Below are 25,741 nucleotides of genomic sequence, written 5' to 3'. Positions count from 1 at the left end.
TGGCAGGTTAGAAAGAGATTTCTTTAAAAAAAAAAAAAAAATCAACAGTGGTTAGAAGAGCCTGGAAAAGTCATGTTAAATATTCTAAACATTCTTGCCAGCATTCCACTTGCTCATTTATGCAAAGAATCCTTTTAGTTTTTCCATACATGTTTTAGTAATGCTTGTTTTATCACAAACCTTTGTTTGCTCTTCAGCTTGCAAATTCTCATCCCATATTCAAAACTATTCTAGAATGTAGAATTTATCCCCAGAAGTGACATCATATTTTACCAGAAGTAAGAAACAACTCCAAGATGGTAATTACCTAATAGAGCAACTACTGAGCAAATCCCTGTATCTTTTGGCTTAAGAAAAATCTTATTATCCCTATTGTGTCCAGATAGCATTCAAATTACTGCACTTGAAGGGGAGCCTAAATTTTCACTTGGACAGATAATTAGGAGACAAGCAATTCTCAAACATAGAGCTTTCTTGGATCTGAGCAGGGTTTTCACCAGACTTTTTCACATTTCATTAAGCCAGTGCAGATTAGGGAGGCCAAACAGAAATCCACCATCAGCTGCTCTGCTCATGCAAAAAGTAGAGATGAGATAATAAAATTTGTACTAATTACATTTTTAGACAAAGTCTGGTACATTCTCAGGCAATTCAAGTCAGCCTTTGAAGGAGTTGTATTAATTAAGTTAGAGAATACCTTGTGACCTGTGGGGACATTTAGGAGCTAAAGGGAACAGGGAGTGGAACACTAGAAAATGGACAGAAAAATCATGGGAGCAAAAATCCTGCCACTTGTCTTCTGCCTTTTGAAGCATATGGCTTGTGAGAAAGAAACTTCTCTGCACTGAGGGGGATTTTCTTTTCCCACCAGGAGCAACAGCTTTGGGGCTTTATCCTTGGTAAAACTAACTGCCCTTTCTTATATAATCACTCAGGACAGATGGGGTTCCTTTGCCTAACTTTGATTAAGGTTGTTAGCTTGATCATCTGTTAAAATATGTGAAAAAGCATTAGCCAAGATCACAGCAGTATCCACCTTTTGCACCAGGCTTTAAGGAAGTCTGGCAGTGCACTTCAAGCTTCTAAAGTGACAATGCTTAAAGAGAACAGACACTCGCCAAGGATTTGAGTTCGGTTCACCTGGCCCCTCGGTGCAAGGAGTAGAATAATTTTCTTTATGCCAGAAAGTACACTTCCCTTACATTGTCTTTACACTTCAAGGCAAGGCACCATATCTAGAAATGACCATACAGCATAAAGTTACTTGAAACTTGACTGAAGTCTCCAGGAAAGATGATTATTAAGACCATTGTCTGAACAAGAGCATAGAGACTTGAAGGGTATGTCAACTTGGATGATCAAACTGAATCTGCTTTTAGAGAAATAAGCCTTATTGAACAAGCTAGCCTCTTTATGGACACAGTGGTTTTATGTGATTATTTCACAGCAATCTCTCTTACAAAGAGATATGCTAAAAACAGCACACTGCCCCTTGCAGTCTCGTTTTATTCTCTATTCAAAAAATGCAAAGTCATTTAAACAGGGGCTTCATTTAAAGACTGCAGAAGCCCTACCTCCCATGAACTCCCGTTAAATCATGCAGTTATGTAATTTTGATTATCCTACCATGCAGATCTCCAGTGCGAGCATAGCTAGCCTGAGCAGACTGGAAAACTTCCCATTCCAGCTGCCCTGCTGTGACGCCAACTGCAGACTCTTCCTGTAACACATCTCTGCTCCAATCATCATTCTTTGAGACTGATACACTTTTGCCAGCCACTGAAAATAAACATCCAGCACAATCAGTTATGGAGCCACCAAAACACACATCCATTCGGTAAGATCATGTAGTTCAATTTATGGGAGTACCACAGTATTAGCTAAAACACCACCACCCACCCAGCCCTCATTCCAAAAACATGCTGCGCACTGCCCTGTGGGAAAATGTAGCCTGCTGCAGAGCTGGCAGTACACCTCACTGCAGCAACATAGTGATATAAGTTCCCCTGAGCACCCATCAACAACTGTTTGATGGCTGTCTTCATGTGGGCACTGCTCACAGATGAACAAATAGCACAACTGGCTCTGTGGAAGTCATCCTTCAGATGAGAAGGGCACTGTGTGGTGCCTCATTTGTCTCTAAAAGTTCTGTAGAGATGAAAAGGTGATTTTCCCTCTGGAACAAAGGTTTTTCCAGCCCATCTGAGTAATGCCAGGAACATGACAGACTTCAGTGTGAGCCTGAGCTCAGATGATGGGTTGGGCTACACAGTTTCTGACCCAGCAGGGTCATGCTGGAGGAGCTGGATGGGGCTAAGGCAGAGGACACTGGGATCTCTGCAGAGTTTCACACTCCTGCTGCCTGCTCTGCCAGCACGAGATGTCCCGGACTTGCTCATGAAAAGAAGGAAAAGGATTCTAACTCCTCCCTCTCCAATTCTGTAGTCATGTCACATTTTTTGAAGCAGATGTAGCCACAAGCTTGCAAATTCCCTACATGTATCAAGATGCATAAGCCACATTTAGAAATATTCTTTGCTGGATCACCAAGCAAACAAAGCAACTTCTTATGAAAAAAACCAATTCCCTTGCTTTTAAGCAAAGGTCTTTATACTTTTCCTAGCTATAGACTGCCTGGTGCTAGAAGGGGATAAAATTCTTAATCCCATCTGATGCGTATAAGATATTTATCATTAAGAGGAGACACACCAGAAAGTATTTATTAGCACTAATGAGATTGTGCATCCTTGGCACCAAGCTGCAGGACTGCTTGCTAAAGTAAAACATCCGTTCCTGTGCAGAAAAAAAAAATACTTCCTTGGCCTCAGCTCTTTGCAGCTGAAGATATCTAGCACTGAAGACGTGAAGGAGAAGAGAACCCCCATGCAAAGGCACAATGGCAGCTCTGCCAGATCAGCTTTTCTCTATTTTCCTGGTAAGCCACAGCACAACAAGTAGAACAGCCATCAAATCAGTAGTTCAGCAGCGCTCCCAAACCCTGCAAAACAACCATTTACAGAAAAGCCAAAAACTTAAGCAAAAAGCAAAGTTAATGGCCCCTCCAACTTTGTAAAACTGTAAGCATCACGATGGACACTTCTGAGTAAGACAAAACATTTATCTGACTCAAGAAGTCCAGAGCCAGAAAACATAAAAGCATAGATCTATCTATTAGGAACAGATGCAGCAGAGCCAGGCTTTTTCAGAACGCTATCCAAGCCCTGAGAAATATCTTTTTTAATTAAAGACTGAAAAGCCTTTCTCAGAGCTATCTTATCTGTGACCTGGATTAAAAAACCAATACAAACCAACCCTTTCCCCCTCCCCAAACCACATATGCTTTCAGTTCACTTCTTCCCCCTGCTCATAAGCAAGACACTTGGCTATGCAGGGCATGCCTGAAGGATGTATATAAGCCCTAATTCCATTTTCAAAATATATTACTAAAACAGAAGATACAATCATGTCTTGCATGCCCCCATATTTTGCATATCCCACCTGAATGAGTTCTGCAGTTCAGAAAGATGAAGTCTCACAAGCCAAAGAAAAATGTGTCAAAAAAAGCACATTTCCACAAATGATACTCATATGTTCCAGAAGGGAAGAGGATCTGCAGCTTTGTAACAAGTGAGATAATGATCTCTGCACCAGTCTTGTACTGATTTTCTAAGACTGAAATCTCGTTTAGTGAATCTTACCACAAACAGGGCTTTATCTGTTGGACAGGCGGAGGGAGCGCCATAAATCCTGCAACTACATAAAGGACTAAAAGCTCACAGAATTTTTCTAAACAATGTGCTGTTAACATTGGTAAAGAGTGACTGTAACTAACAGCAACGGTTATGAAATAAATGAATAAATACGCTGCATCACCAGAAAGCTCTTTTGGCATGTGTGAGACAGACTTCTCAGATTGTCTCATGGAAGGAGCGTAAGAAGTGAGTTTATAGCACTTTTGTATTAACTAAAAGTGATCTCTCGTGATGCCATGGAAGGGAGTGAGTGAACACTGTTACTGGGAGTGATTTATCTTCCCTGCAGACTCAACTTACTCAAAAGAATGGTGACACCTGACATTCGGAGATTATGGAGAAATTCAGGTTTTCAGACCCTGAATGAGGAACTGTATATTACTATTTTAGGAAGCCACTTACTTCCACCTATTCTTATGGGTTATGAAATATTTCACTGGTTTCTGCTCACACGTCAAGTCACAGGCCTCTAAAGGCACAAATGCCAGGGATTTATCTCAACTTTTTAACTCTCCAGCCTCCATGTCTGCTTGCTCTTACTAACAGTCCATATTATTTCAACTACTAAAGTTAATGTAACGGTACAACTTTATAATGAACTGAATATAAGCTGTTTTTTCTGTCTCTGGTTCTGTCAGTGAAAAAATAAAAGCAAGCAGTGAAACAAACTGTCACCCACCTACAGCACATACTCTGCTGAGCGCGGCACATGAAAGTCAGGGAGAGGATCCACACTTACTTGCCAGGCTGCGACTGAAGTTGAACTGGTCATGACTGTCTTGTGAAGCTCCTCCAGGATGTTGTCTGGAAGTTCTTTGTGAGACTGCAACAGCTGCTTACACTGAACTTGTCTCAAAAGCAAAAACAGAGCTGGGTGCTCAGGGCGGCTTTTTAAACCCTAAAACCAAAAAGAAGGCCCAGCGTGATACCAGAATTACCATTTCCAAATATCAGAAGATGCTTTCATTTTTCCATTTCACTCTTTACAAAGAACAGCACTGAAACCATTCTCAGGATGCTCGCAGCATGGCATCTTCCTCCTACTCTGCACAAAGGAGCATTCCAGGAACTGACACATGAAAACAGATAACATTTTTTCTGTCCTCCAAATACATTTGAAGTCTATTCTAAATCTTGTACATGTCCAACCCTTAGACGTTTCTGAAAGATAGATAGGTAAATAGCAGACCTCTGGATCTCCTTTGGTTTCACAATCATTACAAGTTTTGGGCTAATGGAGGCAAAAACCTGTCCCATGGCTGCAAGTGACCTTGCGCATGTTCCGAGTAATTTCAGTTCTCCTAGCTAAGGTGGTTTATTCTCACTGGAACAGAAAGACTTTACCAGACACTTCTTTTTCAATAACAGCAGATATTGATATTTTTCGGAACAAACTCACGCAAAAATGCAGACAGAAAACTAGCCATCTGCTGCTTTATCCTTCTCAGGTGAAGCGTGTGAAGCTTCTGCAGTCACATTACATCTTATTTTACCTGTTCAAATCACAATACTTCCAAGAATTATAACTCAAACCACCCGTACTTTTCACCCATTTTTTTTTAAAAAACAAAATACGTTGCCTTTGAGTCCTTAACAAGCTGTTGCTTTGCGAAGAATACACAGACAGCAGAGAGTTTCTGAAACACAATAGAAGCTGCTAGAATTTCCTGCAATTTCCCCTCATTAACAAGTGTGGAATCATGTTGCCTGTCTCAAACTGAATGAGTGCGGTGCCTGGCTCACCAACCCTGCTTATATTGCTCTATGAGAATCTTGTGGATCAAAACTGTCAGAGTGTGTTACTCTTGTTTCTTCACAAATTGCAGGCACTGACTGTCCTCTCCCCAAGCTATTTAACAAAAAAACCCCCCAAACCCACCATAATCTTCCTCCGTGCCCAGATACCACCTCGTATGTCTGTCTAGAAATCTCCGATCTGTGTTAATGTGAGACAGGTCAGTAGACGCGCTGGCCAGAAAAGGAAAACTTCTCACCAAGCAAAGAGGCAAGAAAGTACCTCCCCCTTAAAAAGCAGCACCTTCACTGAATGTGTGTGTTTCAGATTTGGTTTGGTTTTTTTAAACTCCCTTCCCCATTAATACAGAAATGCCATAAACATGAAACACATCTGCATGGGATTAGGTAGTTTTCCTTAATGAAATTCAGGGATGTGTACTGCTGAGGCCAGTTGGTTTTTTTGCTTATGTTTTGCCAAGTCTTCTGTTCATGAACACATGAAACACACACTTCATGCTTGTTAACACCTTAGCCTCCTTCCCCAGATGTGTTGCCTCAAGACTTTTCTTCTTAATAATTAAACCTCTAGCAGCTACTTGTGGCTCTGAAACGGAATACTACCACAACAGAGCAGAAGGCACTGAAGTCCCCTGCAAGTTTCCCACTGGGACTTTTTGCCTTGAATTTCTGTAATGTTTTGCTTCATGCTGTGTTAATGAATGCGGCAGGAAGGGCAGACTTAGCTTTGTCGTGTCATACACTGCCTGTTTCAACTACTAACACAGTTGTGGTGTTGCAAACAGAATATCTCGGGGAGGGGAGAAAATGCCAACACCTATTACACCTTGTAGCTCTGATGGAACAGACAGTTGCTAATTCAAAGACCACCTTCTTGTAAAATGCAGACAAATCAGGATTTCTATACAATTCTACCACAATCTGCCAATATGTTGCCATCATACCTTGGTACAAAGAGCTTCAGCTTCCGAGAGTTTACCACTCTCCTCTAGACTGGTAATAGCTTGACATAGACACCAGTCTTCAAGAGTCTGGACATAATTATGTGGAAGGTTGTTTTCTCCAGCTGCAAAAACAGATAAAACACTTAACCAGATTACTGTGTATGCTGCAGTGCCACACCATGTCACATGCTCTAGACCTGGTAAAGGAGAACTTTTAGGCGTATTCACCTGACATGGCTTCCTTCATTAATAGGAACATTAAGAGATAGTAAAATTAAAAGCAAGAAGAGGGGAAAAAAGAATACACCACTTGAGTTAATGGGTTGAAAAAAAATCAATGGAATTTTAATTCCAGTTTTCAAAACTCTATGGATGTTGAGCAAGACTGAGGCTGAGGTCATCCCTCTACTGCAAAAGCTACAGAACTTGAGTACCTCAGCCTTTCCTTGTAAGCAGTGTTCCTGTGCTGAAATACATCCATCCAGGTAGGCATCAGAGTTCAGAATATTATTTTTAAAAAGCATTCAAGGCTTTGGAGGGGAACGCAAGCTGTGATTGAGTAATTAACCCTAGGTGCACGCTAGGATGTAGCATTTTTATGTGATAAAATACAACTGCAACTCAAACAACTACTGAGCAATTCTCAGCTTATTTGCAAGTTTCTGAAATTCAGAAGAGTACTGCAATTTTAGAGCATTTCAATTTTATTTTACTTTTTTAAACCGGAAAACTATAGCTTACTTTTGGCTGAAACTGTAGATACAAGTGTCATCTCTAGATCTGTTCGCTTCGGCTGAGTGTCGTTGAGACAGACAACAGTGTTTTCAGCATGACAGGCTGCCATTAGCACTGCCCAGGCAGCAGGATTATCTAGAAAAGAATGGTTAAAGGCAATTCGTGCCCATTCTGAACATGCTGGTAGTTCATTCAGAATGGTCTTTACCAGATTAAGCATAAAAACATAGCCATCAATGGAACCACACACTGTAAGTAAGAGATAGCAAGAAGAAGGCAAAGAATTCGCTCAGACCCTTACATCAGCTCAGCCCAAGGCAGCTGATAACTATTTGCCTCTAACTAGTACAATCTTCAAACTGTAAGACAAAGATGCTGTTTCTAAAGCCAGACAATATAGTCTGACCACTAGCATGACAGTTATGGCCACAGGTGCCTACTTCTGGTACCAGCTAACTCCAGTGTCAGCTTCAATCTGACCTAGCCCTGTGAAGAGCAACCACGGCTGGACAGAGCTTAGTTAAAGACTTCAACCATTTCATCCCAAAGATAATGAATTTTGCCAGCAAAATGAAACAAAGCTTGAAGATCTAACAAAGAAAACGTAAAGTACACTGCTTTTGAATAGCAGTCATACTCTTGTGTGTACCTGTAGGAACGTTAATTGAAATTTTTAACTTGCAGCCACACTAATGCATCAGAGCAAAATTACTGCGGAAGAAACAGTTTTGGTATTTCACTATCAAGTGCAAATTAGCACTCGAAAATGCCACTAGATCTGCGCTTCATACATTTAATGAAGATCACTGTTTAGTGACAGAACAGTTGCTTGCAGTTCATCACCAGCATACTGTAAACAGCACGTTTCCAACCCAATTTCTCAAGCTAGATGAATAAATCTCTCCTCTTGGCATACCATACTGACTCTGAGGGAAGATGTGTTTTTCTTTTTTGCTTAATATATTAAATAATACTTATCTCTTCACCTGGTGAGGGATTAACAGATTAACTAATTGCCCACGTTTTCAGAACAAGCCTTAAAACACAGTGATTTTTTTCTTCTTGTCTGGTTTAATTCCCCATGTCCAAACTTGGAATGATACTTAAAATTTCAGCTCTAAGCATTCTCCCCAAAACATCCATGGATAACCCAAAGTAACAAAACAACCAAAGAAAAGTAGGGGATTTTGTTAGCACAGTAATTTTGTTTCTGATGGGTAAAAAAAAACCAAATCACTAGTTTGTTTGAGAACAAGAGTAACCTGGACAGAGGCGGATTGCCTTCTGAATATTTTTCAGAGGATTGTTTTTCTCATCTTCTAACATGTGACATCCTGCTGCCAACTGATTAACTGCAATATTCAACAGGACTTCCTATAAAACAGAACATAAAAGTGACTTAATACTATGTTATGAAGTGATCACATGGAATTAATTTTAGGATTGGTTATGAAATTATAAAGTCTGCACTTTAAGAAAGCCAAACCTTTCCGTGGTTTACATCAAGTGCATGTGCGACATTTCCTGCCACAGCTCCCCCCTGCAAGATTAAAAAAAAATAAACTGGTTTCGTTATATGACTGATTTAATAGATTTCATACAAAATGTAATGCCAAGATCTTTTTATCTTTGTTAATCAGAAATACAAAGTTTGCACAATGCGATCTCTTCCTTGCCTACAGCACAATCTCTTTATAAAGAATTAGGAAAAGATATTCAGATTTGAGCTTTCCATACGTTGTGTTTCTAATTTTCGCCCCATATAGAAAGGGGTTTTTTTTCAGGTGCTATTTCTACTTACAAAATTGACAGAAATTAAGACAAAGAGTATTTATTTGGAGAAGAGCTAATAATAAGCATAAAAGTGATAAGGAAATACTGGCTAATGCAAAAAACGAAATTGGCTAGATTAACCAAATTCAACCTACTTAAATCCTAATATCTATATATACACACATGTGTATAAAACCAAACAAAAAATTATACACAGTACAGCCTCTTCTTGTTGGAATAATTCTAGCAGATTTTTTCCTGTAGGATTATATCAAGAGATGAGGAATTGCTACCCCATGAAAGATGCACATAGTGGATATGAAACTTCAGTATGTACCCATGTGTTGCTCTGGATGGGCTTGTCTACGTAAGCCCGAAGTTTTCATTTTAACTAATGAACACTCACGTAGTGAAGGGTGAGGATTTTTTTATTTAAGAAACAACACGGACTACTCAGGATGTAAACAGCACACATGTATTACAACAGTGCACTTACTTTTGCCTTTTGTGATGCATAGAGTGGAACCAGTCGAGACAGAAGAGACCAGAGGGCAGGATTATCAGGGTTACTGGGAAAAGAACAAGGATGTTATGACTTTCTGGTTTAAATATGAACTGGGCCTACCTACCGACTCGGTAGGCAGTTGCTATAAATCCCCAATGGATCTTTTTCTATTAAGAAAACAACCCAGCGTGGTTGAAAATTGACATGGGGAGTAATTTAAAACAAACAATATTGAAGTTTTTTATTGCTGAATATAAAATGTACAATAGGCATATCAATATTCATGGGAAGAAAAGAAACTTTAGGACTACAGGTCTTGTCCTCACAGTGTGAAGAACAAGGAATTTCAATTCAGCTGGAGAAAAAAAATTTCCAATAACACCTGGAGACACTATGAGGTGTGTCTTGCTTAAAGGCACTGATTAAAGTTCCCCCTTTCTAGAATGCTAATCAAAACACATTTAAACACAGACATGTAGCTAATGGAATGAACAGCTTCAGAGGCTGTTAAATAAAAGTCCTAGAGACTTTTTAGGTTGAAGGTTCTGCTGCATATGATGAAAAATGTTTTCACAGAACAATGATCTGATCTAACTAGCAAAGAAGCCACCAAAACAAATCCCAGAAAACCCCAAACAAGCCATGAAACTTCTGCCATTTTATCCCATAAATCAGAAAGCAAGCTTCTGTCAGCTGACGCTACAACCTTAAACAAGGACTTCATGTTTGAAAAACAATTTTTACTTTTTGTTTTTTTTCAGAAGAATGCTGCAAGTGAACAGATGTTTGCTTACTAGTCAGTGTAATCAAAGCAATATGTTTACAAGGCAATCTAAAGACAGACAAAATACATACCTGTGTATTGCTCTGGAGACTTCTCTCTGGACCCCCACATTTCTACCTTGCAATGCATAAACAGCAGATGCAAGAAGGCACCTCTCATAAATCCTATCATCCCCTTTTTCATGCTTCAGTAATTCTTTTAACGCTGCTGTTGCAAGTGTGGCATCCTGCTTTACCAGTCCTAGCGTGCACAAAGCCGTCAGACTTTCTGTACTAGGTTCCTTTAATGAGCTGTCGAATCAGAGGGAGGGAAGAAGACATGTTTTGGAGCACAAAATTAAACCTACTGTTCACATTAGAGTACTTGCTACTTCTGAGCCCTCTCGCTTCAATGCATCACGTATGGCACACAGAATTAACAGCCTCTCACTGTGGAATCGTGGATCAAGCTAGTTAAGTATCCTTGAGGTGTCAGGATATGGAAAACAGCTGTGGTTATGTGCCATTTCAGAACAGGCTTATAACTTGTAACTGCTTGGCAAGACTCTGACCTCTATCCTTCTGCAGCAGCCATAAAAGAAATGGTAAAAAACAACATGTAACAGTGACAACTATTTTCTTTTCTTGAAGACATTGGTACTTCTAACTAGTATCAAACCAGAGTTTTAGTGTGCAGCTTTGCAACAGAAATCCAGGAAGAAAAAAAACTAGAAATGAGCCTGCTGCACAGAACTGCTCTTTCTGAGAACAGGGATGTTCTGAGAAATTACACCTTGTTTACATGAAAATTTGTTCTGACATACGGTAATTTGAACAGGCTTTCCACCTTCTATTCATTTTAGTACCACTATCAGCTGCACTGTTCCATTAATTTTATTACAAGAGGCAGTTTAACCTCACGTCAATAGTATTCCAAGCTTTACTGGAGACCTACTATATAGTTAACTTTTATTTTTCAGCAAATTTTTCTAGTATAGGTGGAGAACTCTTAATTCAAGTTAATGCCCTGATCTTTAACTCTGCTGAAAACAAACAGTGAGCTCAGTACAACCAAACAAAAATCAAAGACCTTAACTGATGTGCTAGTTGAAGGTGTTCTTACAATAAAGGTAATTCAATAAATTGCAATACGGACTGAATGGAGACAAATAACAAAACAGTGCACGGCAACAGTAATTTGGAGTTACTTCACTGTAATGTCCTGAACATAACTACAGAATGAAGTGCTGCTTACTTTCACTTATCAGGTGACTACAGGCTCCTAATCAAGCTTCTAATGATTACTTTTGCCTTCAAACAAAAGACAAGAATGTAAACTTTTGATTCTATGTTTTGTTTTCAGTCCCTAGCAAGAAAAATTGCTAAGAGCTGTTAAATATAAACTTGCACAGCCAGCACTATGTTACCTGGTCCAAAGGTGCTGCCCTTCGACAAGCAGGAAGTGGGATTCTACCATATAAACTATAAAGACATACTCATAGCTAAAAATTCTCTGTCGCAAGCTGACCATGAGAAACAAAGAAAGGCAACTGCTTGTCCAAGGTCCTGCTCAGGCCCTTTAAGCCATCTAGCATGGATTCCAGCCAATCAAGACATCTGTCTGTTGGACTAGAATGCACTGGGTTTGTTTTTATTACTAAAATCCACTGTGTACCTTTGCAGCACTGTGCTTCCAATTCAGATCTAGACATATTCACTGTAGCATTACTTTCCTAAATCACTCACTCTCTTTTTTCTTTGAACAGAAACAAATAGTCATCTAGAAAACTCTCACTGTTGATGTTTACGACAAAAAGAGAATTCTTCAGGGATTAATAGGATGTGGGAAATAGCAGGTTCCTATCTAGTTAGTCATCAGTTACTCAGGATTTAGAGTGTACTAGGTCATGGACCTTCACTATTTCAGTAACTTCAGGACTCTGCTGGCCAGACAGAGACTGTACAGCCACTACTGGAGTTCTCTACTGACAGAGAGTTGATCCTGAGAGCTGAGATGTTAGCTCGTAATCCGTAGCTACCAGGACACTAACAATGATGCACAGGCTTTTAGCCTCCACAGCTCTGAAAAAAAGATAAGACATTCATGACTTAAGAGAACAACTGATACAGACCTGTTTCTTTTCATGGGGAAGCTACAAGATTGCCCTTGTCTATGAAGCTTGGAACACAATTGTTCTGGAGATTTCTGACTATTTAAACTGAAATTGTTTTTGTTAGGCATCTAGATTTCTTACACCTAAAGAACAAAAATACTGCTTAGTGCTGAGGACAGCTACAGACTAATATTATCTTAAAAGACAAACATATTAAAACTACCATTCAAGGATATCAGACATCCAGCCTGCCCAGCTCACTAACCCTTCTGTTCCACACTGCTTTAAGATTATGGAAGATGGCACAGGCCATAAAACAAAACAGATATATCACATCAATAAGCTTAAAAGAACTCCGCATCCCCTCCTGTTTCTACTCTGCAACACAAAAAGAAAATATCCACCTGAGATCCCCCCAAAAAATAAATCTGAGGATTCAGCAGTATTAAAACATCACACACTGATAATTATTTCCTCCACTCACCATTTAAACAGCAGCGCCTTTGCAGCATCGAGTTTGTTCTGTTTATACTCTATTATTGCCAAGGCAGTAAGGATATGTGCTTTATCTTGTTCAGACTCAGCAACAGGCAAGGCTTTTTCATATGCTGGTAAAAATTCAAGACATGGAATTAAGTAGGAGAAAAAAAAATACATGTTTATAAAGCCTCTAGAAAGACGCCGTATTAGAACACACACAGAGGGGCACTTTGGTTTCGGGTTCACTATATTTTCACACCTCAAATCATAAGCAGAAGACAAAAGTTGACTAAGACTTTGGAAGTAACTGTATGTTGGGAAATGCCAGATTCACAGGGCTGTTCAGAGCCTGGGAGTTGTTTAATATGTAGGAAGTGAAAACAGAACTGCAAAGCAGTGTTGGGATATCCAGAAAAAGCCTGACAGAACAGTTTAAATGCTCCCTGGTGAGAGTTTATTTATGAAATAGTACTTCAGATGGGCACACATCATCCCAATTAAAAACTAAAAGTTATTTAAAATGCTGAGCTGGCTGCTCCTTTGCGAGTGCTTACACTTCTACACTGACAATTCAGTGTACCTTTTTGTGAAGTCTCACATCCTAGCAGCACAGAACATGACAATACAGCACTTACTTCTAGCACTAAAGCTAAAGCGGTTTGAATAAGACATTAATCTCCTACCCAGAACTGATTTTTCCAGGAAAGTCATTGCATTTGCGAAGAAGGGAAGATAACAGCACAACAGCTTAATGGACAAGAATGAAAGACTTGAAGAAATGTAGCTTCTCTCTGTACACTTCAAGAGTTCTAGCACCCTGCTGAACAGCCTAATAATTAAAATAGTTGGGGAATTTGTACTTATGCATTAGGACTGAAAGAGTAAAATAAACTGAACTACAGCTATGTTGGCCAGACAAACAGATTTCGGTAAGATTCATCTCAAGAGAAGCGTCTCACAAGGCTTGGCATTCATCAGACGCTTACCTTTGATACTTTCTTGTAGGAGTCCTTTCTTGAAGTAGGCTAACGCTATCCCCACAATGCCATCAAACTCAGTTAGGGGTATGGATGTGTAAACCTCGATGGCCTTATCACACTGACCAAGGGCACTGTGAAAACAAAATCAGTCACTGGTGAGAAGGATGTACCAAGAGCTGCTATGATTCAGACAAGCTATGCTTGCAGACCAGTATCCTCTTTTCCATGGCAGTTGTAAGTGGACACCTGGAAAGAGCAAGATTAGGACAAGGATGTGCAATATTCCCCACCCTCCTTCTGTTACAGCAGTTACTCCATCCCACTATCTGTTGCATGAAGAATAATTGATACAAAAAAGTCCTCTCCATCTGCATGACAGCTCTATGTAAGGATGTCACTTCATGGTCAACACAACGGAGTGGAAGAAGATGGCAAAGGAGAAGCATGAAAAAAGCAAATCCACGTATGCAAGCACACAGACAGGCAAATGCACGTACAGACAGAGGTGCAGCACTGTTAACAAGACTGCTGTGGAAGAAATTATACAGGACTGTGTTTATTAAAACTAGTTATTAGTTACTGGAGCTTTGCTCTTGTGTAAGTTGCACACAGGAATCACCACGCATACAGCTTGGATGTGAGACTACCAGAAACTGTAGCGTTGATTCTAAAATCTTCCCTGGCATTAAAGAATGAATTATCACATTATCACGGCCTAGAAGTTCCAGTGTCATGTACAGAAACTTAAGAATATACCAAGTTTCTCTAGAGAGCTGACAAACATCTAACGAGCAGAGCTTGAGCTATCTCATATCAAACAGAAGTTTGAAAGTCTTCGGCTGTTAAGAACTGTGTCCTGCATTCCCTCAGGAGCAGAAGGGAACTGTGAAGGGAACTTACAATTGTGAGTAGGACTGTAGAGGAGAGGGTCATCAGAAAGATCACAGACACATACACAACAACCCAACTTCACAGGCTTCAGGTTGTACAAGTCAATACAAGTTCAAAGAGAGGTAGAAGAGACCAGATAAACCTTGAAGCAGCTGTTTTACTCAGACTAAGCCTACTACAAGTGTGGAGATCGTAAAAAACCTGATTTATTCCGGAGACCATAAAACAGCCACATTGTGTAGACTATGTTAAGGCACTTAAGTATCAAGCCAAGGATAAGGGAATCACTGACATGTTATAAACTGTGAAGACATATAGCAACTCCTTGCAATTTGATTACTTGTTTTTTTAAAATATACTACTCATTTCTGGAGCACATACCAAGTTCTGTCAAACTTGTCTACAGTTAAGAATGATGTTTAATAGATTATTTTTAGCAACGACCTTCCACCTTTCAGCCTCAACCATGTTTTGCGCCGCTGCATTCACTAAATCCACAGCTGAAATCAGGGGCTGGGAAAACGTCGACGAACACTTACCACAGTGACCTGCCATAGTTTTGCATTGCTGTATTGTATTTCTCAGTATCCTCAGAGTTTTTCAGCAATGAAGCAGCCCTGAAAATAACCGCAATTAAGAATAATTACCGTCTGAATATAACATGCATGTTTTGACAACAGTTCTCAGAGCAGAATGGACAAATATTTTATGCAGAAGCTTTTCTATGCTAATTAAGCACAAACAGAGCCTATTTTACAGTTTTAATGCATCAGGAAACATGTTCAAACAGGTTTCCTTTGCCACTTCCTCTACTATTTGAACAGAGGAGAAAAAACCAAAACCAAAGCCCAACCACCTCCATTAATTAGAATGGGGTAGAAACCAAAACTAAAACCAGGCTTATCAACCCTCAAAATTTCACTTAAATCCCACACAGTGGATTAGCTAAAAGTCCAGGCAAGCTTTGGAATGCCTTTACTTCTCTAGTTCTGTGTTCTGCATTTCCAAATTTGATACAAGAACATCCCCACACCTCCCCTTACAATACACTTAGTTGAAATGTACTGTTGAACTGACAAAGTGAGGTTTACTAAAGGAAAAGAGTTTTCTAGCTGCTGCATGGGAAAAAGAGGTCAAGCTTCTACCAGTGAATTTTCCAAGGGTTGATAGTTTACCTCTCATAGGCATCTGCTGCCTGCCTTTTTAGATGCAGATACTCATTCAAATAACCAAGCATTGTGAAAGCAGACGCATCATCTGGATTTCTTTCTAGAAAATCAGAATTGACAATACAGGAGAACATGATCAGAAAGAGCTGTGAGAAAGCACTACAAAAACACTGCCTCACTGACGCTACAGTGTATGCATATATACAAAACACTTTGCCAAGCACTTCTGTCAATTGCTCACTGGAATAATCTGAAGAAGCTGCAGGCAAATATAGAGGAGATACAACACAACATGACATCAGGTTAGCTCAAAAATGGTTAAAAATCTTACAACACAGCATTAACATATTCAATATATTTTAATTTTTTCAGCACACAGTGGTTTGGGGGTTTTTTTTGTAATGAAATGAGAAACTATTCAGCTCTAGTAAAATGCTAGTAGAATCCTAGGGTTTGTTTTTAATATGACAACTCTGAAATGCTTATTAGTAGCTAAGGCACAGATTTGTCAGCTGTCACCTCATCTCAGACTCCTAACCTTTTTTCCCAAACTAGGAAGGATCATCTAGGCCTCTCCTGCAGTCCATTTAAGAACAAGGACTGCACTGATAAAGAAATACAGTCTCACATTTATCTCATTTTAAGTGCTTGCACCTTATTTTGTAGCTCTCAAAAATCAGCAGCAGATTACTCAAATGATTTATTTACAGTAATAAATGACGATTAAAGAAAATCCACATTTGCTCTATCTACCTTCCAGGCTAGACTCTACCCCAACAGGGTGGCCATGCTGGCTTGGAACCATGCCCAAGAACATGGTCTGTCTCCTACTGAAGGTTAACACACTCATACGCTGGAGGTTATGGAGTCAGGCAGCACCCAGGAGCAGGTTTCTGCCCAGCAGCAGGGCACAGGGCCAGAGGAGCAAGCGTTTATCAGCACCCATGCATACAGACACGCTAAGAGGAAGCCCGACAGCAAACACCCTGTGACAAGCATGACAAGGTCTGGTCCTTATTTTCATCAGTCTTTGAAACAAAATCTGCTGGAATGAGCAGGCAGACAGAACTCACATCTACTTCACCTTTGTATGGTAACAAAAATCAGTGGCCCACTGACCCTGTTTTAGATACTTCACAGTTCAAAATCCTCTCCCCAACCCAGCCAGATCACTCTTTGCCAGAATGAGTGCAGATGAATCTGTTCATTCTGAATGCAGCTGCTAGGCTTGCCAGGTTAGTGAGGTATTTAGATTACCTACCTGTGTATTTGCTCAAGACCACCTGGGCTGCTGGAATAGCATTCATCTGAACAATGTTGTACAGATATAGTTCAGTGTTTCTGTTGCTTTTATCCTGCAGCGTTGAACACACCCAGTGGGCATAGCCTTTTGCTCCCTCATTCTCAAGAAACAAACAAAAAACCCCAAAATAGGAGTCATTAAACCTGCTCAAAGCAACAGTGAATTAATCAAAGATTTTAATAACAATTCAGTGTTTTAAGGCAGAGTCTTAGCTAAAAAACTGCATCAGTGTTGGGGAGAAAACACCAAACTGAATGACTCCAAATAGTTTTAACTTGTCCTTTGGGCAAAGAGAATCCTTACATTAACATATCACTTGCTGCACCACTGAAGAGATGACAGACAAAAAAAGCTGTAAGAGAATGTAAAGCCCTCCACTTTCTTAGAAGTCAGGGTACCGGCAATATCCTGGCTCTCTCCTGGAATAGTTATAATTTATGCCTTTGATCTCTGTCCAATTCTGTGGAACTCAAGAATGTTTTTCCATGACTTACGGAACCAATTCCTTGGACCATTGGGACTAATTATTCCTTGGACCATTGGGACTAACATATTTAATAAAATAGCTGCCTGTTATTCAGTGCCAGCACAGGCCAGGAACAACATGGAAGTCAGACAATCTCATCTGGAACGTGACCATAACTGTTTCATCATTCAAGACGTTTCTATTTTTCTTAGAAATTACATCACCTAAGCAGACATCTTAGATACACGGAAACTTCAGGGCAATAAAACCGTTATACTTACATGCATACTGAGTTCAGTTGTGTGCCTGAAGAGATCCATAGTATCATAGCTGCCTACTGTCTCCGCAATAAGTGCCTGCAGAGAAGCAAGAATTGCTGTGGTCAAGAACTTTAAAAATTTTGACACAGACAAGAAACTCAGCTCATGTTACTTCACGCACATCTTAGGTGTTTAACATGAAGACACTTTCTTTTCCTCATAACTCTCCAAGAAACATCAGTTTTAAGAATAAAATGAACACAATTAAAGGGAGCACAAGCAGTTTCTGCTTGTACTTGAAACTTAAGGTCTTCTGCTGCCACTTTACATTCTTCAGGACAAAGATGTTGTGTGTGTTAGCATAACTTATAACATTTAATTTTCAGGAACATGCTTAAGTGACAATTATTAGGATGGAGTCCAAGTCCTCTCTTGGACTAACAACTGGTTTTGGTGCACAGTATTATGATTTTTCGTCATCTTACCTGCCCAATCCAACACAGTAGGTAAGAAGGCTCCAGAGACTGGGCTATCTTGAAGGCTTCATGAGCTGGCTGTAGAACCAAAGATAACAGCACTGTTGTACTGTCTGGCGTGGTAACAGAACACTTTTGAGTATAAACAGGTATTGACATGCAGTAGTATTGGAAGAGATTTCATGGCCAAAACTAGGTCACTACTAAAAATATCTACTGTGACACAGAGAAGAATGCATTGCCCAGAGAAATAAACCAGTTCAGTCTTATTTAAAAAAGCCCAACACTTTACAAGACCTAAGTTCCCCTCCTTTACAAATATATTTCCTTCTTAAAACAGTTCAGCAGCTAGATTACCTCTTAGAAGAATTATTATTTTAAAATTCTACTCCTGAAGGATCCAGTTTTGGAAATTTCCTTTTCCTTCATGCAAACAGTTAAACAAACACATTTTCAGCATGGTAAAACTGATTACCATCTTTTCCCTATAGACTGCTTGTGCTCGAAGTCCCTCCCTCAACACAGCATAAGGTGAACAAGTCCTAGTGTTAGTAGTCCTAGCACTAAGCAGTAGCAAGTTATTTTTATTAAAAATAATTCTGACCATCACATTTCCATTTAAAACAAAATTTCTATAATTCTGACCAGAAATAGGATAGGATGTAGTTTTAGCTGCATGAGAACTCTGGACTTTGCTTAAGATGTACTCTAATTCTTCTCCAGAGAAACTGAAGGTTACACAGAATTACAGTAAACGAGTAGAAAGTAGCTATGGGAAACGCAAACTCAAAGTTTAGTTTGTGACTTACAGTTAAAAGAGTTCTTGGTCAAACCCAGTGTGCATTAGTTTGATTAACTACTTCTCAGTCCTTCCAAATACTTTTCATTCCATCCAGCCGGTTGGAAAGCAACCTCACAAATTCAGAAAAAGTTCACTTATCCCCTCCAGAACAAATACTTAATTAATTTGTGTGCCTCAAGTAAGGTACAGGTGCCAATTTTATTTCACTCAAAGGAAGTAAATTTCTTGAATCTGAGAGGGACATTTTTCAGTGTTTTATGCACACTCCTGCCCCTATACACTCCCTTTAAAAAAAAAAAAAAAAAAAAAAAAAGGAAACTACATTTGAGGATGGGAAAGAGAGTTACCTCAATGTTTCCAGTTGCCAGATACAAAACCCCCAAGTTGGTCCAGGCAACAACGTTCTAGACAGAACAAATAAAGTTAAAACCAATGTACTATTACTATATTCAAAAATAACACTGGATCAGGGGAAAAAAGTTTTAAATGCCCACTTGAAACAGATGGCAGCTGCCTACAGCACTTACGATTTGCTCAGCTTGAACAGATTTGATGAACGAATGTTGAGCAAGAGCATAATTCCCAATAGCTGGTGGGGGAAAGAGAAAAAAGGAGAGCTAGATCTAATTGAATTTCATAAACACCATTAGTCAAGTTGCCTTCTAATTTAGGATATTATGGAGCTAGGGCTTTCGCTGAAGACTTACCACTACAGGAAGCAACCACACCAAGTGCATTCCAATAAAGATGATTTTTGCTGTCAAGCCTCACGGCTTTTTTGAGACACTGGAAGAAAATCAAGTGTGGATTATAATCACTAGAAAAGCAAAAATTAAGACCTTATGCACTTACTTATTCAGACATGCAGTCTTTATTTAGGACAGAGAGCATGCAGACAAGAACCAACACCAATTTAAATTTTAAAGAATGTAACAGGAAAACCAGGCAATACCTGTAAAGACTTTGCTAGCAGTTCATTGGTCTCATTCACGTCAGTGCCCGCTGCTGTGAGGTGTTCTGCTTGTCGATAATAATTTATTCCAAGATCACACCATATGCTAGGCAAAGGCATCAATTTTAAAGCTGTGCCGTAACACCTACAGAAACATGAATCACAGAAGCATTATTCTGAGCCTCGATGAAGAGCAGAAAGCAGAAAAAAACATTCAAAAGAGTGCTTAAAAACCTAAACCAAGCAAACATGCATAAATACAAAAAACCCCAAAGAACAGAAAGCAAACAACAACTAACCAATTTTCATTAAGTTATCTTTGCAGAATCTATCCTGGTCGAAAGGCAGTCTGTAGTGCCCACCACTTGTGAAGCCACAGATGTGCGTTAAATCAAAGCTTTCACTTAAACCAAACATCAGTCATTTTTACAGTTAATCAGGCTTCCCCCAGGAAGCATTTGATGTCACATAACACAGTTGAGATTTACTAAGCAGCTGCATTTCCTGCCTTACACACCCAACTGCACAGAGCTCAGAGGGAGTCACAGAAGAGGCTACAGAAATACTACAAGTGTTTTCTGCCATCATGAGCTTCCAGGGCTAGAAACAAGGAATTCCCTCTTCCAACGTACTCTAGTCCCCATACCTAGGGCAAGAATTAATGACATTTTTATAAGAAAGAAGTACAGACAGAAAGCTTAAAGTATTATCCTGGACTTCAGCAGTCCTGGAAGGATTAGTTAGCAACCACTTGGTTTAAAGAGGCACAATTTGTTGGATGACAGGCGGGATGTTGCCGTGCTCTGGGGACAGACACAGGGAGAAGAGCAGGTGCTAGAAGAAGTGTTGGCAGTCACTGTTGCAATACACAAAATGTCTCCTGAAATGAGCAGTGTCATTTGGAAGAAGCACGAGACTCTACTTATCACCTCGTTAATCTTTGCTCAATATGCAGGTGTTGACAGATCAGCATGTCTTAAATTTTCTAGAAATCAAACAGTCTAGAATACTTAAGACTAGAGTCTCAAGCTGCACAGAAGCTCTTGATAATAAAAAATTATTACCTTTCTCCCAGTCTGAGCATCTCACTTTTCTTCAGCATCTGTTTGCCTGCATTTTTACCCATAAGAAATCCTAGAACTTGAACATTCACTTTGGTTGGTGAAATAACATGCACGCTGGTACAGGTATCTCCCAACAGTTTCCAGAGGCAAGATACATCAGGACGGTGCTTTGTTGCCCTGTAATTAATGATATAGAAAACCTGCACAACACCCATTCAGACACTTCAATATCCTTTTCTGAAAGAAAGTTCACCACTTCAAGGAGTGGCAGAAGCTCAAACGTAATTAATCAATGAGCTGTTTGACTTCTTTTTCTGATTCAGTTTTCTTCCTATGCAATCTATAGGTCTAAAAGGTCAAAAGAACTAAAAAAAGAGAAACTACAAAATGCCAATGTATCCCAACTGTACTGGGACTAAGAGTCAGTTCTGAAAATTAGCCATTATCTATCAAAATGTCAGCTGACTACACCCACTCTCGCACTTCAGAGCCCCATCATGTTATATTACAAGTCATGACTCATCTGCAGAAACCTGATGGACCTTCTCCCGTAACAGCAGCTACCCCAAGGTTTAATTTAGGACACTAAAGAATTTTGTATGAAACGCAAAACAAAAAGATTGAGGGAAGGAAGGAGCAATTTCCTCTCAGCCACCATTTTTTGTAGAAATCTCCTCCTGCCAGCCCCACATATACAGGAGGACTGCCAGAGAGAACTGTGTGTCATTTCACACTTGTGTTATAAGCAAATGACTCTGTATGTTTAAACAGAAAAAACAAAACTCTAACTAGCATTCATTTAAGCAGCCAGCATGTATTATTTAAACTACTTTGAGTAAGTACATTCATACTCCTAATTAGAAGCATAGTCCATTTGATTTAGTTTAACTGAAAATCCTCAAACCCTTAACTCTTATTCTTCTACCTGTCAACTCACAATCCCAGTGGAAATTAAATAAGCAAAAATTTAGTACTTACCTTGCAAAAAATTCAAGAGCCTGCTCTATGTAATCCACAGCCTTCCTATCGAGATAGTTATCAAGGGCTGATCTTGCCAGCATGAGATGGCACTCACCAAGTCCTGAAAATAAAAGAGAAAATACCCTCCGTGAAAAGACATCCTTTTAGGATATGCTTGAGAAAGGAGGTGGGGTGGGAGGGTGGAAGCCTGCTCAGTGTTCTGCTTGTTACAAAGATTTATACCCTGAGCAAGTTATGCCAAAATCCAAAGACCCACAGTGCTTACGGCAGAGACTTTGCTTTTAACCTATCCTATCAAGTGCGAACTGCAGTATGTAGAGGGAGAAAGGGTTAATTAATGCTTTCAAATTCAGACATATTACCTTTCAGTGCAGGCACATAATCTTCTGCCTTCTTCAAGATTTGTTGGTAGGTAGCTATAGCATTGTCGTATTTGCCTAGAATCTGCTCAACTGCTGCAGCTTTGTAAATGCTGTACACGAGCTCTGGGTTCAGCTCGCTCGCTTTCCTGAAGGATTTCAGAGCTGTTGAGTAGCTACCTCTGCTCAAGTAAGCCTCCCCTAGAGACTCCCAGCAGTTGGAATCCTTTGGATCAGCCCTGAGAGCCGCCTGCAAACTGTAGGTATCAAGATGTAAATTTATTTAAACAACAAGTGATACAAGTTAACATAAATTATTTCCTCGCATTATATATCCTCAGGACACAAACACACAGTGATGAGGAACTTTTAAAGACAGCATAGTAGTGTTTTCATCTTCAGAGCACATTATACAAGTTGAGACATTGTACCTCATCTTGGCTCATTATTCAGTGCTATACCGTGCTTGTCTATGACAAGCCTGTCACCAGGCTTGTTAGTACAGAACACTGCTATGCTGAAAAAAGACTACATTGTGCTAATTCTGGAACCGAAGAGAGGCACAGCTTGCTCAGACCCATTTCCCATTGTTTAGTACAAGCCATTCTATCATCAGCAAACTTATTTTCAAAACTCGCTAAGATAAAAGACTGTATTATTGGGGTTTATAGAAAACGGCTTAAACCAACCACGAGCTCTCTTACTCAGCCACTGCTTGCGACGGCTGACCAGTTCTCAGGTAGTAAAGTCCACGGTGAAGCCAGGCCCATTTTGCTGTACCAACACTCGCTTTTTCAGTTACCTCATTCAGGATTGACAGAGCAGTGTCCTGACAACACACCAAAAATGCCAGGTTAGTAAACAGATGTATGTGCAAAGAACAAAGTTCTTGTTAAAAACAAATACTCCTAATCCAGCAAACCATTAAAGTGTCTAATCTGTTAATTACTGTAATGAAGAAATGTTACAGGGGCTTTTTAAAGCTGGCAGGCTGAGTGGCAGACTAGAGGAGGAAATTATCACATCTAAAGATGTGATTATTTCTTACGCACCTGTCTTTGCAAATAGACAGTAGCTTCCTGCAGTTTTGCAGAGACTATTTTTTTTAAAACTAGAGAAGGATAAGAGTATTTGCAGCAAGTCAGATACTTAAGACTGACTTTCCAGATGTTTCAGTGGAGTCTGTCAAAGCATGGGCTACATTTGCTCTGTAACAGCATAGGCTAAGAACTTCTTACTAAATGCTATATAATAAATATTTTTAAAATATCTTAAAACTGTATACTTTTCCTGAAAGGAGCAAGGTGGAGGATGGAGAAAAGAAGTGACGCAAGTGAAATATGAAAAGAAAACTAACTTTCTAACATGCTCCCTACTGAAAAAATCCTTCATCTAAATCACACACGGGATGGCTACAATGTTATGCTTGGTACACCTTCCCTTCTCCCCAGAGATTTAATGTGGAATTAGAGCATAAAATTGAAAATATGAAAACTCCTCAGCAATGACAGAACATCTGTTTTCAGATGTTATTCTCAACCACAGAGAGAATCACCTGAAGTGATTCCTTAAAGAGCAGGATTAACAAAAACACAAAACAGCAGTAATCCAAAGCCCTGAATGTACAATACCGTGTCTCCAAGTTCCACGCTTAAGTCTACAGCTGCTGTTCCAGATTCTTCATCAGTTCCATCCAGTTCAAAAGCCTTTTTATAGCAACCACAAGCTCTACTTTTGTCTCCAGCAATGTCTCGGTAGTAGTTACCTAAATAACGAAAGACACTTCCCAAGTAGCTGTCCAATTTTGCAGCCTATAAGGAAATATGAACACAATGTAAGACAGCATTTTGAAGGATTATACTAAAGGACAGGTCCAGTGGTAACTACTTCTTCAGTCTCTGCTTACCAACTTATTTAAGCTCCTTCTGTGATACATCTGAGTAGTCAAACTTTATTTTAAGATTGCAGAGATTACTTGAGCTTTAAATATTTGCAGAATCTGCTACAAACGTCATGGCACAAAGCATTTTGCACATGAAGTACTAGCACAGCTAACTTGTTAGGAGAAAACAGTCCTTTACTACATCCCATCATTTTCACGTTTTACTCGATTTCAACCATTATGCTCATACTCTTACCACATTACATCACAATTAACTCCATTCTTTTCTAAAGTTTAAGGTCCTTTTTAGAAACAATTGGCAGATTTATTTATACTTAAGAAACCCACAGCCCTTAAGCAGCAGAAAACAGCTTTGACAATAATAATTAAAAAAAAGCGCTCACATAGAATGGTTTAGAACCAAAAGTATTGTTCACGCCAACCACATTCTCCAGTATACTCTGCTGTATCTGTAGTGCAAACAGCGGGCGATGATTTGAGCTGCCAACACCTATCATGAAGTTATATGGTGAGTTTACAATGTCTGGAGTCTTATTTTACATACTTCCAGGTTCCCAGTCAAGATGTCTGACTAAATCTTTTGGATTCACATTCTTACCTATGTTCAGAGAAAAAGCCACAGCCCCCAAAAACCCAAAGATCAGGAAGAGTATATAAATTGTAGGGTTTTGCAGACTTACTTCCTTGGACAGACATTGAAACTCTAACTCCATTCTCAATTTTTTTCCTTCCTCGCCTTTTTTTCCCCCCCTCAATCTGAATTTTGCCCTCCCCATTTCAAAATGCCTTCACAGATCTAGGCAGCTCATCTAGAGGCCACCACTCTGTCTGGCTAAATGAAAGGCCTCGAGAATTAGGTGAAAAGTGGAAAACAAAAGCAGGGAGATTCCAGGTAACTGCACAGCTCCCTGCAATGTCTTTTTTTCACAGCTGAAGTTGGTTTACAGGCTATGGAGGCTTGTGAATGGTAACAAGCAGAGCAGAATATTCAAGTCTGTCATTCCAGTCAGTGTATTTTCCATATTTGTTTCTGATATAGAAAAACACTAATTCTACATGAACAGTTAAACCAGCCTTTACCTTCAAGAACTGAGCGACTGCTTTTCCTTTGTCTTTTTTTGTCTCATCACTCATGAACCAGTATGTGAGCCCCAGGTACTGATGATACTCTGCAGTTTCAGCCCTTCTTTCAATAGCATTCAGAAAACTAAACAAAAGGAACAGAGGTCAGATCAGACAAATTCTCAAAAGCTGCAAACCACTATATTCTATTCTCCCCCAACATTTCCCTGTTAAAGGAAAGAAAAAAATAAAT

At 39.6% G+C, this 25,741-nt stretch overlaps 1 protein-coding gene across 10 annotated transcripts in view; it reads right to left on the bottom strand.

Moving 5' to 3' along the window:
* Positions 1 to 25,741, bottom strand: part of SKIC3 (SKI3 subunit of superkiller complex) — a 46,182-nt gene that overhangs the window by 4,447 nt on the left and 15,994 nt on the right. For 8 of the 10 annotated variants that reach the window (XM_074855259.1, XM_074855261.1, XM_074855257.1 and 5 more), the window contains 25 exons: positions 25,507 to 25,633; positions 24,155 to 24,334; positions 23,228 to 23,352; positions 22,527 to 22,780; positions 22,162 to 22,264; positions 21,184 to 21,360; positions 20,120 to 20,264; positions 19,875 to 19,953; positions 19,695 to 19,756; positions 19,515 to 19,571; positions 18,375 to 18,443; positions 17,911 to 17,985; positions 17,122 to 17,263; positions 15,867 to 15,960; positions 15,231 to 15,308; positions 13,807 to 13,931; positions 12,825 to 12,948; positions 10,320 to 10,538; positions 9,456 to 9,528; positions 8,673 to 8,726; positions 8,449 to 8,560; positions 7,193 to 7,321; positions 6,452 to 6,573; positions 4,492 to 4,650; positions 1,627 to 1,779 (listed from right to left, as the gene is read on the bottom strand). In XM_074855259.1, coding sequence (XP_074711360.1) covers positions 1,627 to 1,779; positions 4,492 to 4,650; positions 6,452 to 6,573; positions 7,193 to 7,321; positions 8,449 to 8,560; positions 8,673 to 8,726; positions 9,456 to 9,528; positions 10,320 to 10,538; positions 12,825 to 12,948; positions 13,807 to 13,931; positions 15,231 to 15,308; positions 15,867 to 15,960; positions 17,122 to 17,263; positions 17,911 to 17,985; positions 18,375 to 18,443; positions 19,515 to 19,571; positions 19,695 to 19,756; positions 19,875 to 19,953; positions 20,120 to 20,264; positions 21,184 to 21,360; positions 22,162 to 22,264; positions 22,527 to 22,780; positions 23,228 to 23,352; positions 24,155 to 24,334; positions 25,507 to 25,633 — 3,037 coding nt within the window. Of the gene's footprint in view, positions 1 to 924; positions 1,236 to 1,626; positions 1,780 to 4,491; positions 4,651 to 6,451; positions 6,574 to 7,192; positions 7,322 to 8,448; positions 8,561 to 8,672; positions 8,727 to 9,455; positions 9,529 to 10,319; positions 10,539 to 12,824; positions 12,949 to 13,806; positions 13,932 to 15,230; positions 15,309 to 15,866; positions 15,961 to 17,121; positions 17,264 to 17,910; positions 17,986 to 18,374; positions 18,444 to 19,514; positions 19,572 to 19,694; positions 19,757 to 19,874; positions 19,954 to 20,119; positions 20,265 to 21,183; positions 21,361 to 22,161; positions 22,265 to 22,526; positions 22,781 to 23,227; positions 23,353 to 24,154; positions 24,335 to 25,506; positions 25,634 to 25,741 lie in introns of those variants that run through there. The other 2 variants (XM_074855264.1, XM_074855262.1) reach the window with 2 other exon arrangements.

The sequence above is a fragment of the Strix uralensis genome, chromosome Z (assembly GCF_047716275.1).
Source record: "Strix uralensis isolate ZFMK-TIS-50842 chromosome Z, bStrUra1, whole genome shotgun sequence".
Classification (NCBI taxonomy): domain Eukaryota; kingdom Metazoa; phylum Chordata; class Aves; order Strigiformes; family Strigidae; genus Strix; species Strix uralensis.
This window is presented reverse-complemented; position numbering and strand designations above follow the sequence as displayed.